Genomic DNA, 13,758 nt, shown 5'->3' with positions numbered 1-13,758 from the left:
GCTGACACATAAATATTTGTTGAATATGGAAGTGAAAAAGCAGGTATTAAGCATAACGCGGAGTGGTGCTGGGAGCCTGGTGGCAGGGCGCCCTTACTCAGTAGGTTGGTGGTGGGGTCACAACGCTGAGGGGACACCCCTGCCCACACAGCCCCTGTGCTCCTGCAGCCCCCCACCCGCCCATACTTCCTCTGTGCTTCCTCCCTTGATTAGCACCATGGCTGATCAGCTGACTGACGAACAGACTGCAGAATTCACGGAGGCTTTCTCCCTGTTTGACAAAGATGGTGATGGCACCATCACAACAAAGGAACTTGGAACTGTCACGAGGTCACTGGGTCAGAGCCCAACAGGAGCCGCATTGCAGGATATGATCAGCGAGGTGGATGCTGATGGTAATGGCACCACTGACTTCCCAGAAGTTCTGACTATGGTGGCGAGAAAAATGAAAGGCACAGACAGCGAAGAAGAAATTCGCGAGGCATTCCGAGTCTTTGGCAAGGATGGCACTGGTTACATCCGTGCGGCAGGCTACATCACTCGTGACCAACTTAGGAGAAAAACAAATGAAGAAGGAGATGAAATGATCAGAGAAGCAGCAACTGATGGAGTTGGACAAGTCAGCTATGAAGAATTCGTACAGATGATGACTACAGAATGAAGACCTACTTTCAACTCCTTTCCCCCCTCCCCAGAAGAATCAAATTGCATCTTTTACTTACCCCTTGCAAAAAAAAAAAAAAAAGTTCATTTACTCGTTCTGTTTCTGTATAGCAAAACTGAATGTCAAAATACCTTCCGTTCACGTGCACGAAATCTACATGTATGTGTTGGTGTTCCCGTCCCCTGAAGACCACACTACGCATCAGTTTTATGACAGAAACACTTGTGCTACCTTGAGATAAGGAAGCATTAAGTGGACTCCTTGCAGTCCCATTCGCTAGTGACGAGTGCACTGGGCTGGCCAGTTTTTCATGCATGCGGCTTGATGATGGAGCACTGTCAAGCATTTCTATTAAAAACACAAAATGAAAAAACGAATTTTAACCCCATTCAAATGGGTTCTAGTTCAATTTGTTAGCAAAAATTGCCATAGCTGGTTTACTGAAAACATTTAAAATTGGTTTACCTCAGGATGCTGTGCAGAAAAATGGGTGGAGGATAAACTGTCTAAGTGTAGCCTCCCCTTAGCAGGACATCCTGCTCGTACTTCCGTGTGCCCCCACCTCTGGTGACAATGACACGCGCCCTCGTGGCATGCTGTGTGTGTTGGTTTAGCATTGTCCGTGTTGTACTAGAGCAAAATGGGTGTCAGGCTGTCACCATTCACACGAATGTTTAGAAAGAAACCTTTATCAAGGGAGCATCTGCGGACTGTTTCTAAAACTTTCCGAAGCATGACTTGGAGCCAGCAGAGTAGTCTGTGGCCGCGGACCTCAGCACAACCGTCAACGCTGCTGTTCGAGAAATTGCAGTTCACGGCCATTCCACGTTGTAAATGCTAGTCTTTTTTTTTTTCCTTCCAATAAAAAGACCATTAACTTAAAAAAAATAAGCATTATATAGGATGATCCCAATTTTATTAAAAGAAATGAATGTGGGTACATGCAAAAGTCAGAGGAACATACAGCAATATGTTAATGCAGATGATCTTTGAGGCAATGATGAGTGGTTTTTATTTTTCTTTGTACTTCTCCGTATTTTTCAATTTTTCTGTAATGCACACATCCTCGCTTTATAATAAGAAAAATTATTTTCTTGTCTGTTCAAACTATATGTTGGTGCTAAGTGAATGAACATGAGGGATGTGGTCAGTGGCAGGAAGGATTCATGAGTGAAGTTTTCCTGAGCACATGAGATTGTTGAATTGAGTATTAAACATAGTGAATGGACATTGTCCATTCCAGCGTGAGCCCTTGACAGGAATCCGGACCCAATAATCCTTGTGGAATTTGCAACTCCTCCCCCTGCCCCTCCCCCCAATCAGGGGCCCATCTCTCAGTTCTTTGTCGAGACCACCCTCGGCCTGTCTGCTCTAAGCAGCTACTTCTAGTTCTTAGATTCCTTTGTTGCTTGGATTGACCCCTCAGTTTTTTTTTTCTTTTTTTTAGATTTTATTTATTTATTTGAGAGAGAGCAGGAGAACACAAGCAGGGGGAGCAGCAGAGGGGGAGGGAGAAGCAGGCTCCCCGCTGAGCAGAGAGCCCCTTGTGGGGCTCAATCCCAGGACCCCAGGATCATGACTTGAGCCAAAGGCAGATGTTTAACTGAGCCACCCAGGTCCCTGACCCCTCAGTTCTTATGCCCACCTTAGGTCTCTTTGCTTGGATGGCCAGTGTGGATGAGAGTCTTGGACTCTCTTTGGCGCTCTCTTTCCCTTGGCTTTCATTTGGTTTTTGCTCTTGGACTTGAAGCCCTATAGCTATGGTTCAAAGCCTCTTGGCCTCATTGTCCCGTGCTGAGAGCTACAGCCTCATCTGCTATGCTTGGTGACGAGAGCCTAGAATGCTGCCTGACAGACAGTAGATGCTCAATATTTATTCTGTGCGCAAAGGGTGATCCCCGGAAAAATTGGCAGAAAGAAAGCAGGAGTGTATTCAGTGTCTGGGTGGCCTACTGACAGGGGCAATGGAACAGATGAAGAACACGGGATTTGTTTGTGTCAAATACGTTAGATGCAATACTTTGAAATGAAACAATGGTCAAATGTAGAAGTTCAGATGCTGGAATGCTGGGGAAAATTCTGGAAACGATGACTTCGTAGTACCATGTAGAACCATTTAATTGGTTCTTCAAGTTCAAAAATTTATATATTTTCATTTGTGTGTAATAGGGTATAAAACACACATACTCACACACACACACACACACACACACACACAGGGCATGTTCCTTATTTGGTTCTTTTACCATTTTGTTCCTTCTTGTAAAGCAAGTAATTCAAGATAGTTGCAACAGAGGGCAGAATTGTGTAAGTAATTTAAACATCTTTTTATTCTTGCCTGAAAATCACCCCCAAATACAAATTACAGCAATATGTGGACTGTGCTATAGAAATGCTCCTTTGACTCTGGTTTTCAGCACTTACGTATCAAGATTATTTAAAAGCATTAGAGTGATTTTTCAGGTCATTGTTTGAAATACTTGGTAACGTATGTAAGCGCCAATAAAAGCAAAGTGCTAATCCCTTGAGAGAGAAATACTGAAATGAGGGCAATGTATTTATAACTCCTGTATCAAGAGTGAGTGATGGGTACGTTTTGTTCCTTTCCAGATATGCTTTATTTAGGATTATTTACCTTTCTTTCCAATCTAGTGCTGGAATGCAGGCTTTTTGAGGTTACGACCATTGACAGATGCCGATTAATGTTCTTTATTGCGAAATTTCTGAAGCTTATGGGCAAGACCAGCGAAGCAGAAGAGTTATTCTTGAGTGTCGAGAACACGTTAATGCAGGTGCAGCGGGGAATCACTTAAAATCCTTCAAATGCTATTGCTTTCATGTTAGATATTTTCAGATATCATTTACCTTTGTTCCTTTATCATTTCACCCACAAAGGGAGGAATTAATAATAAATAACAAATAATAAATTAATTATGTTAATCAGAGAGGAAGCTGACTTTAACCCATACCCCAAACCTTAGTTAGTGCCAACAAGTAGTAGACAGATGGGAACCAGTTTTGAAGGAATGAATACCAAGAGGTGCAATTTTGGGGAAAAAAAGAACGTTGATAAAGCAAAAAAAAAAAAAAAAAAAAAGGAATAGAGTAGTGGGTTGAAATGAACTAATAAACGACAGGTTAAGGACTTGGTTATGGTTTTAATTGGTTATAATTTTCACAAAAATGTTGGGGAAGGTTGATTATCTTGTCTCTATATGGATTTACTTTTTCTGAAATATTAAGTTTTGGCTTTGTTGAATACAATGCAAGTTTTCCTCATAATATATAACTATAACTGTGTGTATGAGGACATTTAACTGGCCTTTAAAAATTATAAATTTTCACTGATTTCAGTAGCATTTGTAGACCAAAGATAGTATAACCCAAGACAAAGCTGTTTATATTTTAAAACAAAGATCTTCACATTTTTATAAAACACTGCCTCTGCCTCCACCAACACACACCTTAAAAGAAAGAATTCTATTTAAAGAGATTAATAAGACTTAACATGGCAAGTCTCCTCATGGTGGAGACCATACTTATTTACCAATTTCTGTATCCTCCGCAGCCTGTTACAACCTACAGGTGCCTAATAAGTGAATCAGTGAATCAATCTGAATTTGCAAATACTTCATGTCCTAAGAAGGCAGCACAGAGTAGTGAATAGACCGTGGGGTGTGTTCGGGCTGACCCAGATTTAAAGTGCTTTGGCACTCACGGCTCTGTGACCTCGGTGAGAATTTTAACCTCTCTGACTCCGTTGAGGATCCAAGGATCTGTCTCAAGGGGTTCTAACAGGGTCACATAAGAGAGTACACAAAGCACTTCAGGCACTGTGTGGCCCACAGTGGGACCTTAAGAACGGGTAGCTATTTTGTTATTTCTGTCTGTGGTTTAAAAAGTCCCTGAGGCCTCGGTTAGACATAACAAGACAGCTCGATTTAAGCTATCTTGGCCACTCTTTCATCTTCCTGGGAGTGGAGTCCAGTGATTCTCTGCTATCTTGCTGTCACTGTGGAATTTCCCCTAGCCCCCCATTTTTTTTCCCCATGAGGTCCAGATGTTCACCAGGTGTCTGTCTGGAGAGTACCAGTTATTTTATTAGGTAATCACTGAGTGCCTGGTTCCAATCATTCACTTAGTCATTCAGTCGTTCATCCACTCGGCTGACACTGAGGGCCTTGCCTCCCCCGAGCACTGTGCCAGGAGTTGGGATGGTAGCAGTGAGTGAGGCAGGCACAGTTTCTGGCCCCAGGGAGCTCCCCGTCTAGCTGGAAGTCGCTGGCAACATACACAACAGCGATGAAGCAGAGGCCGTCAGGTACCTGGTCATGAAAGGATAAGACAGCTTCCCAGGAGGCTTGTCAGAGCTTGGACAGTCAAAGAAAATTTCCCTCTTCAGAGCACTGCTTTGGGAGGCATCAATCTTATGATTCTGTTCTCAAAATATTTTTGCAGCAGTGCTTTGGGACTAGCCACCATGGAGACTGTTGAAAGAATTTTCTTTAAGCTCTGAAGGCACTTCCAAAAGAGAAGTTCTAAAACTATTTTGGCAATAACAACTTCTTTGAAATAGGTGCCTAACATTCTCCAGGGGAAAGATCTTGTTATTAGTGATGTGTGTGTTCTGTATATGTACCAGTCGTAATTTCTTCAGCTTAGGTCATTTAAGAATTTTAGGGCAGTGGTTTTCAACTGGGGGGCAGTTTTGTCCCCCAGGGCATATTGGGCAACACCGGAGCCATTTTCGGTTGTCACAGCTTGGGAGGGGGTGTTGCCCCGGGCGTCAGGTGGGTAGAAGCAAGGTGAACTGCTCGCTACACATCTGGCATGTGTAGGACACCCCCTCCCTCCGCTAGACCCATGCAGCACAGAGCTAGCCTGCCCCAAATGTCAGGGGTGCTCTGGTTGAGAAGCTCATTTAATTGGTACGTCTGTTGAAAAAGTAGGTCTCATTGCTGTCCCCGCTCCAGTTTCATATCGGTGGGGCAGGCAGCTGGAAAACCAAGCGATACTTTTGCGAAGGGGCCTCTGGTTATGTGTCAGAAACTCACTTATTAAAGAAACGTACAGAGCAGAGCTTTGGAGATAGGTCTGGGTCTCCTTGCTAGCCATGTTGGCTTGGGTGATTTATAGAACCTCAAGGAGCCTCGTTTCCCCACCTGCGATAGAGGAGCAATAATCCCTATTTCGTAGCGTTTCTGTAAATATCCGTTGAAGTCATGCACAGCAGGTGCTTAGTCTGCCCTCAAGAAGTAGATGGTCTGGAATTAGAGGAGAATGAAAGACCTGTTTTCAGAAGGAGGAAGGTTGACAACATACCACCGCATTTGCCGATGAGTACTTCTGGCAACGGGGGCAGTGAGACTCAAGGGTGGCAGGACCCGGTGACCTGGCGGATGCTGGGGAGCTGTCCCCCTCCCTGAGGGTCCTGCCCTACTCAGTCTGACTGGAAACGTGGCCAGGACATGGGGAGGACTCAAGGAGACTCCGAGGACTTGAGTCTGGTTCACAGGCATGGAGAAATCCAGAGAGGAAGCTGATTTGGAGAGGAAGATGTTAAATTTTAAATGTTTCAACCACTGAGTTTGCAGTTGGGGAAAGATCCCAGTGGAGTCTCCAGCCAGCTGGAGGAGAGGTAGGGTTGGAAATCTGGAGAGAGACGTGGTGGGGGACATCTACTTACATGTGAATGCTGAAACACGCAGTGAAAAAAGGCCTCTGAGGGACGATAGGAATTTGTTCCTGGGAAGTTATTTATACCTAAAAGGAGACAAGGAAAGAAGAGCTTGTGAAGGAGTGAGGGATTGGAGGAGGGTTGGGGGATCATGGTTTCCCCAGAGCCAAGGAAGGAGTGCTGCTGAGGGGGCTAGACAAATGAAGACCAAAAGAAGGCCCCTAGGTCTGGTGAGTGGAGGTCAGTGGTAACCCCAGAGATGGAAGGGGGTGGATATGGGAGGAGCCGAACTGCAGGGCTTTAAGAGGCGAGTGTGTGATAAGGAAATGGAGAACGAGCACATATTGATACTAGTTTGAGAAGCTTGTCAGTAATAGGAGAAAGATGAAAAGTCAGGATATTATCAGCTTCAGGTGAGGTTTGATCCAGGATATGTGTGTTTGTGTGGAGCAGGAAAGGAGCCAGGGAGATGGGCAGATTGGAGATGCCAGTGGGAACTCTGTGCGGGGGACAGGACTCTGAGAGTTCAGGGAGGAGTGGGTCCTTGAAAAGGAGGTTGGGCATCTTTTCCTCTGAGGTAGGCAGGAGAAAGAAATCAAGCCACTTTTAATTTGGGTTTTCTGTTACCTGCAGCCAGTCATGATCTGAACCAATATCTGAGGGTAGATCTTTCAGGTTTGTCAATATAGTCAGCATGGAGGCCATCTTTGAAGTGGTGGATAGGAAGAGTGATCAGTAAGGATGAGATCTAGGATAGCTGCTGAGAAGGGGGCACTTTTAAAGATACACATGAGGAAGGCAAGAAAGAGCTGCAGGCCTCTGCCCCAGGGATTCCTTACTACACCTGGCTGCCTCCAGGGCTGAGGAGATCCGTATCTCTGAGTAGAGGTCACCTGTTTCCAAGACACCTATTGGGAAGCTCTTGTGTCAAGCCGCAGAAGGCCAGTGGGCATGGGTGAGCACTTTCAGCAGGTGCAGAGCAGAAAGAATTCGTGCCACACAGCCAGGCTCGGTCGGTCCTTTCCTGGGCTCACACTGTGGTATAGCAGAAAGTATTACAGAGTCAATGAGGACGATTGTTCATTTGAACAGGGCTTTATTACTCACATTCATATTATTAATATTACATTTTTTTTGAAATGAGGTGGTAGTAGTAAGATAATGTGTCATTAACTCTCATTTCTTGCACTGGACATTTAAAAGATTATAACCAACTGGTAGATTCTTATGTGTTGAAACAGTTTTGGTAGAAGAGTGATTTAAAGTAGTGAAGTTTCTGTGCCCCTGAACCAAATAATGCTGAACCAGTAAAGGGAATTTAAATTCAAGTCGCCAAGCAAAAATGTGCCAAACGTAATATTAACAGATGTCTGGTCACTTTTGAATTCAAGGGCCACATAGATAGTCTTTTTAGGTGTTCATTTGAATTCTAGATAATACCCTCCCCTGGGAACTTTAATATATGCAACACATTGTCATGTTATTCTTACCTTCAAAAATATTTATTTACTATTATTATTTTTAAAAGATTTTATTTATTCATCTGAGAGGGAGAGAATGAGCTGGTGAGGGGAGCTGCAGAGGGAGAGGGGGAAGCAGGCTCCTCGCTGAGCAGGCTCCCCGATGTGGGGCTGGATCCCTGGACCCCAGGATCATGACCGGAGTTGAAGGCAGATGCTTCACCCCGACTGAGCCCCTCAGGTGCCCCCAAAATATTTATTGCTGCAAACGATAACAACCTCTGAAAACATATCCCCAAACTTATTTTTAGTTTACCACGTTTCCCAATAAATATTTCACATCATTTTATGAAAACTTCAATTCCCTAAGAGAAGAAATGACATAAAGCATGCCATCTTCTGCAAGTACCTTATGAAATGGCCTTTCCTGGGTGGCCGTCCGGCTCCTGTGTTCCCTCAGCAGTGGTGTCCTTTTCACTTTGTGCAGAGTCAGTCCTTGACAGGGATGCTTCTCGAAGTACAGAACACTACTGGAGAACTCTACCTTGAAATAGGGATGACTGAGGAGGGCTTCCACTATTTCCAGAAAGCGTGGTCCAACCTGATGGAGTTCTCACCCAGCGCCATAAAAGACAGCCAGGACTTCGTGAAGCAGAAAGGTATGGCAGACAGGTGTGGAGTGGGTAACCCTTTGTGTTTCGGAGTCGGGCTCCTGGGCTCATCCCAGCCACCAAGAAAGGGGAGGTGGCTGGGAGTTTTGTGGTGGGCATGTGAGGGTTGACCAGTAAGTGCTCCTCTTGCGACAGTGCAGCCTTTGGGGCTGTTGAAGGCGGATGGAGACACGCGTTAGAAAGGGAGGCCGTGAGCAAGGCAGGGGCCGTGCACATGACCCTGAAGCCTGCTGTTCTGGGTTTAAATCTCACCTCTCCACTCCCCGGCTCTTTGCCTTTAGACCAATGACTCGACCTTTCTGGGTCACGTTTTTCGTGTGCAGAAGGGAGGGATGAGAGGAGTATGTGTTGTGCACGTGTGAGACGGCAGGTGTTCGTAGGAGACCGTGGCGCACGCAGGATGCCGCCTGGCGTGCAGTCCCGTGCTCCCGGGAGCCCGCTCCTTGCATTCTCCCGCATTTGATGCCTGAGGCTCTGTGGTACCACTGATAGAGCAGAGACAAAGAATTTAAGCATTTCTGTCCCACTGATTTACAGTCAGTTTCGACTAAAGGATTCTAGGCTTATACCATATTTCAATGGCTCCGTTAATTCACTTTTGTGGTATAACAAGCCAGCCCGAAAGGCAGCCATTTGAACAGCAGCTACTTACTATTGCCCACAGGCTTGTGGGTTGCCTGGGGGATTCCACAGGTCCAGGGTGGGCTCAGCAGATTAAGGCTGGGCTCGTGCCAGTGTCCGAGATCTGCTGGCAGGGCCATCGGCGCTGGCTGGTCTACGAGGGCTTCCCTTAGATGTCTGGCTGAGGTGACAAGATATATATATCTTCCTATATAAAACAAAGGATGTTTATAAGAATGACTTTTGATAGCACAATGACATAGCCAACATTATCATGCCCACACGTGTCTCATCCTCCAGGAGGATGGCCAGGGCCTGTTCGCTTGGCGGCTCGCAGGATTCCAAAAGGGGGGGGGCACAAGCCTGAGTGGAGGCACCACCCTCTTCTGCGGCATTCACCTGGTCAAAGCGAGTCACCAGGCTTCATTCAAAGGGAGAGCAAGACACTCCACTTGATGGGAGGAGGTGCGGAGTGGCAGTGCTGAGGGGAATGGGGTACAGATTGGGAAGGGGGGCTGCTGCTGTTTCTGCAATCTACCACCATGGCTAGAAGATCAAAGGTCACCTTGGGCAAGCTACATACCCCTCGCTAGATCTCATGTGTAAGTCCATGTTTATAGTAATAGTTCTTGTTCGTGGAATGCTTGCTATGCATAAGGCTCTTTATGCTCAAGACCTTTTATCCTTGAATGCACCTCATGTGGTATGTATTGCTACCCCCATTTTACAGACGAGGAAACTGAAGGTCAGAGAGATAGAATAACTTAAACTACGTCAGCTCTCACAGCCAGCAGGTCTGGAGCTAGGAGTCCGAGCTGGACAGATCAGGCCCTAAAGCCTATCTGCAATAACTCTTCACCGTACAGAATCTCGTCTAACATTGACATTTATGAAGCTGTAGTCCTCGATATACAGATTATAGCTTCTAACGTACCCTAATGCAGGCAGAGCTGGTCACAGGTATGCTGGGACCTTGGTGAGCAGAGGAAACCAGGGTGGGAACCAGGGACACTCAGGTGGGTTCTGGGACTGGCCTTCCAAAGCCAACTGGGCAGTCTAAAGTGCAGAGCTCCGAGGAGTTGAGCAGACCTTGGCTTGGTGCAGACAAATGTGGCTCCCTAAGGAGTCCAAATCAGCAGGAGGGGTGGGGTCCTGCGGGCAAAGGATGCTTGGGGTAGACCAGCATCCTTAGCGGCAACTTTGGTGGGAACCCCCTGTAGTTCCAGCATCTGACCAGAGTCAGGCCGGGATTCAGGGCCCAAGCAAGCAGATGAAGGGGGAGGGGTGAGGATTCCAGGCTGGCCAGAGCTGACACATGCAAGAACTGTTTCCTGAGCACCTGCTGTGTGCCAGGTGCTCTGCTGGACAGGACAGTCACCAACTCTGTCCTCTGAAGGAGGCAACACATAACACACAATAATCGCAGGTTAGAATAAATGCAATGAAAGATACAAACGACATGTGGATAGAGCGTAAGCTGGGGGAGGGTCCACTTCTGAAAGGTCCACAGGCCTGTCTGGCTGAGACATATGGTCCTGGAAGAGGGAACAGCCTGTGCAGGGCCCTGAGGTGGGAGGGACTCGGCCTGTGTTAGCGATGGAAAGAGCCTCCCTGAGCAAAGGGCAGGAGGCAGCTGGACCCAAATTATTTAGGGCCTTGGGTTAGCATTTGGATTTTATTCTCAGTGAAAGGAAGCTACTACAGGGAGTTAGGGTAGGCATGATGTCATTTGATTTCTATTTTGAGATTACTTTTGTTGCATGGACTACATGGTGGGTAAGAGGGGACATAGGGAGACCAGGTACATGTCTGATGCCCGAGTGTAAGACGTGAGGTCCTGAATGGAGGTGGGGTGGAGTGCAGTGGGCACAGGGCAGTGAATGAGATACCAGCGATGATGGGAAAGATGCTTCTTGACAATGTCATGGTAATTCTTTATACTTAGACTGAATTCATAGCGCAGGAAGTGAAATCTGCTGTTCTTTCCTGCTACCAGTGGTGTTCTAACACCTTCTGGGAACATTGTTATGGCTTTTTCTCTTCCTAACAGAGTATGGCTTAGAAGACACTTTTCAGCATTTTAGGAGTCTGTATTAGTGTCAGAATAGAGAACTCTCAATAAAGGAGCAAAACGGTGGGCCTTTGCAGCGGGTACATTCCCAAGGCGGTATGGATCTAGGGATAGCTCATTAATTATTAATTGGGTTTATGGGGCTTATTCATGTGCTTCTTATTGTAAGGCTGTATTATTTTATTATTTCTTATTGCAAGGCTGTACTGGCAGCCTTCGGTAGGACTCGGTTACCACAGTGACGACTGGTTTTACAACATCCACACTCTTACTTAATTTCCGATCTATTCATTTGCACAGCAGTCTCAGAATTCAGTTTCAATCCATTGTCTTAGCTCTTTGGCCTTCGTAATTGCTGTGCACACAAAATCATTGTATGAAAACCAATCCCCATGCAATGCAGGCCAGTCACTGATTTATTAAGAGAAAACCTGGCTATTGGCGGTGATGAAGCAATGATATTAAGTGCTCTGCCTGTTGACATCTTAACTCTTTCGCAGAACAAAAAACCGTAAGCATCATCTTCTTTGCCAACATGTATTCCCTGCAGGCAGAGTGCTGAACAACCTGGCAAAGTCAGCAACTGAGAAGTACTTAAAAGAAAATCACATTTTGGAATGTGCTGCTGAAATTTCCAGCTTACTGGACAACAACCCCCGGGATCGGGCTACCATGAAATACACCGAAGGTGTTCTGATGTAAACACGTGTTTTTTCTTGAAAAATTATTGTTTTCTGTACTAGCTTTTATTGTTAAGATCGATGTTCTTAACCCCCACTTGTTAATCCATTTCCCACCTGACTGACTAGGTGAAGGCATGCCAAATGTTAGCATTTCCATCCTCTGCTTCAGTGCTTCTCAGCCAGGGGTGATTCTGCCCATCAGGGGGCCTTGGGCAGGGTCCGGAGGCATTTTAGATTGTTATGACTGGAGGGGTTGTTATTGACATCTAGTGGGTAGAGGCCAGGATGATGCTAGACAGGATACAGTACACGGGACGGCCCCACAACATGCCGCCAGCCCGAATGTCAACTGTCCTGGGAATAGTGCCTAGTTTCTTCACATGTTCCTTATTATATCACTTTGAAGATTTTGAATCTCTACCATTATAAACTGCTCTGCTGTTCTGTATCTTCCTGTATAAAACAAAGGGTGTTTATAAGAATTACTTTTGATAGCACAATGAAGTAGCCAACATTGTCATGCCCAGTAAATACACACATGCGTTTTATTTTCAGATTTGTGGCTGGAAACACTTCTCTTGCAAAAATGAGATTTCAAGAATGCTTAAATATCAGGAGAAGTTTATTTGGCGAGAAAAGCATCCTAGTTGGAGAAATTATGGAATTTTTAGCAGATTTACAATTTTTTCTATCAGAAGATAGTGAAAGGCAAGTTTTTTAAAAAAATATTAAAAACTATTTATTTGAGAGAGAGCGAGAGAGAGAGAGAGAGAGAGAGCGCGCACATGAGTGGGGTGGGGAGGGGCAGAGAGAGAGAATCTCAAGCGCAACCCTGAGCTCATGACCTGAGCCAAAACCAAGAGTCAGATGCTCAACCGACTGAGCCACCCAGGTGCCCCAAGGCAAGTTTTTATAAAATATTTCAAATAGTGTGTCTTCTTTCCCCCCGCAAAACACCAGTGGCAGGGAGGTCTGGGGTTGAGCCATCAGGGGTGTCTCACTTCTTTGGCTGTAGCCTTGTTCAGAAACCTGAGGGGCTCACCGTGCCTGAGAATTGTGTCCCTATGTGTCAGGAGACTGACTGTAATGTATTTGAAAGGAGCTCTTAGCCCACAAAGTGCGTAGAGGTTTTGGCAGCAGGAAAAGTACAAAGGAGTATGATGTCGTTGTGTTTTTCTGCATCATTCCCAGGCCTCGTGAGGAAGATGGACAACTGACCCTTGAACCACACAGGTTTGCACTGCGTGGCCCCCCTTGTATATGGACTTGTTTCCATAAATACAGTACAGGACTATAAATGCACTTTTCTCTTCCATATGATTTTCTTCCTAACATTTTCTTTCCCTAGCTTACTTTATTGTAAGAGTACAGTATGTAACACATAGAGCATACAGATCTGTGCTAATTGACTGCTTATGTTATCAGTAACCCTTCCGGTCAACAGTAGGCTATTAGTAGTTAAGTCTCGGGGGAGTCAAAAGATACCGGATTTTCAACTGCACAGGGGGCAGTGCCCTAACCCCGCATTGTTCAAAGGTCAGCTGTATTCACTTCCCGCCTCTCTGCAGACCTCAGCTCCACTGTCTGTGGGGCCACATCCATCCGTCTGCCTCCTGCAGCCCCAGGCCAGAGCCTGCGGTGTCTCGGACATTCCCTCTCTGCTTTCCTGCTAACTCTTCTCTCCCTGGTCAGCAAGTCCCCTTGCTCTCCTGCGATGTTGGGGGCTTTCTTCAGCTTCCCCCACAAAGCATTGTTAAAGCTGTTAGAGAAAAAATTATTCATAATGATGTAGACAGGCCAGGGCCAGGGACCCAGAGGGGGTCCTGCAGGACCAGCCAAGAGGTCCTTGGCTTCAGGCAGGATGGAAATTGAACACGAGCCAGCAGGAGGTGACAGCACAGTTTATTGAAG

General features: G+C 45.9%; 2 protein-coding genes across 3 annotated transcripts in view; both read left to right on the top strand.

The window, feature by feature from the left end:
* LOC103676488 (calmodulin-1-like) overlaps positions 1–1,572 on the top strand; it is a 49,064-nt gene extending 47,492 nt beyond the window's left edge. The window contains exon 2 of one of the 2 annotated variants that reach the window (XM_040637386.1): positions 214–1,572. In XM_040637386.1, the coding sequence (XP_040493320.1) occupies positions 218–661 (444 nt within the window). In that variant the 5' untranslated portion in view covers positions 214–217 and the 3' untranslated portion in view covers positions 662–1,572. The remainder of the gene's footprint in view (positions 1–213) is intronic. The other variant, XM_040637384.1, reaches the window with a different exon arrangement.
* Positions 1,573–8,270: 6,698 nt separating this feature from the next.
* On the top strand, positions 8,271–11,866 carry LOC121104363 (putative tetratricopeptide repeat protein 41). The gene is made up of 2 exons (XM_040637075.1): positions 8,271–8,460; positions 11,715–11,866. The coding sequence occupies exons 1-2, from the start codon at positions 8,307–8,309 to the stop codon at positions 11,864–11,866; spliced, it is 306 nt and encodes a 101-aa protein (XP_040493009.1). The 5' UTR covers positions 8,271–8,306.
* The last annotated feature ends 1,892 nt before the right edge of the window (positions 11,867–13,758 follow it).

This window comes from Ursus maritimus, unplaced genomic scaffold, assembly GCF_017311325.1.
Source record: "Ursus maritimus isolate PB19 unplaced genomic scaffold, ASM1731132v1 scaffold_21, whole genome shotgun sequence".
In the NCBI taxonomy this organism is placed as follows: domain Eukaryota; kingdom Metazoa; phylum Chordata; class Mammalia; order Carnivora; family Ursidae; genus Ursus; species Ursus maritimus.
Note: the sequence above shows the minus strand (reverse complement) of the source record. Positions and strands in the feature narration are given on the sequence as shown.

What these genes read in the sequence shown, in the direction of transcription:
- LOC121104363 (XM_040637075.1), top strand. Translation starts at nt 8,307, where the DNA reads ATGCTTCTCGAAGTACAGAACACTACTGGAGAACTCTACCTTGAAATA. An exon ending in GGACTTCGTGAAGCAGAAAG is followed by an intron (nt 8,461 to 11,714) that starts GTATGGCAGACA and finishes TATTCCCTGCAG; the next exon opens with GCAGAGTGCTGAACAACCTG.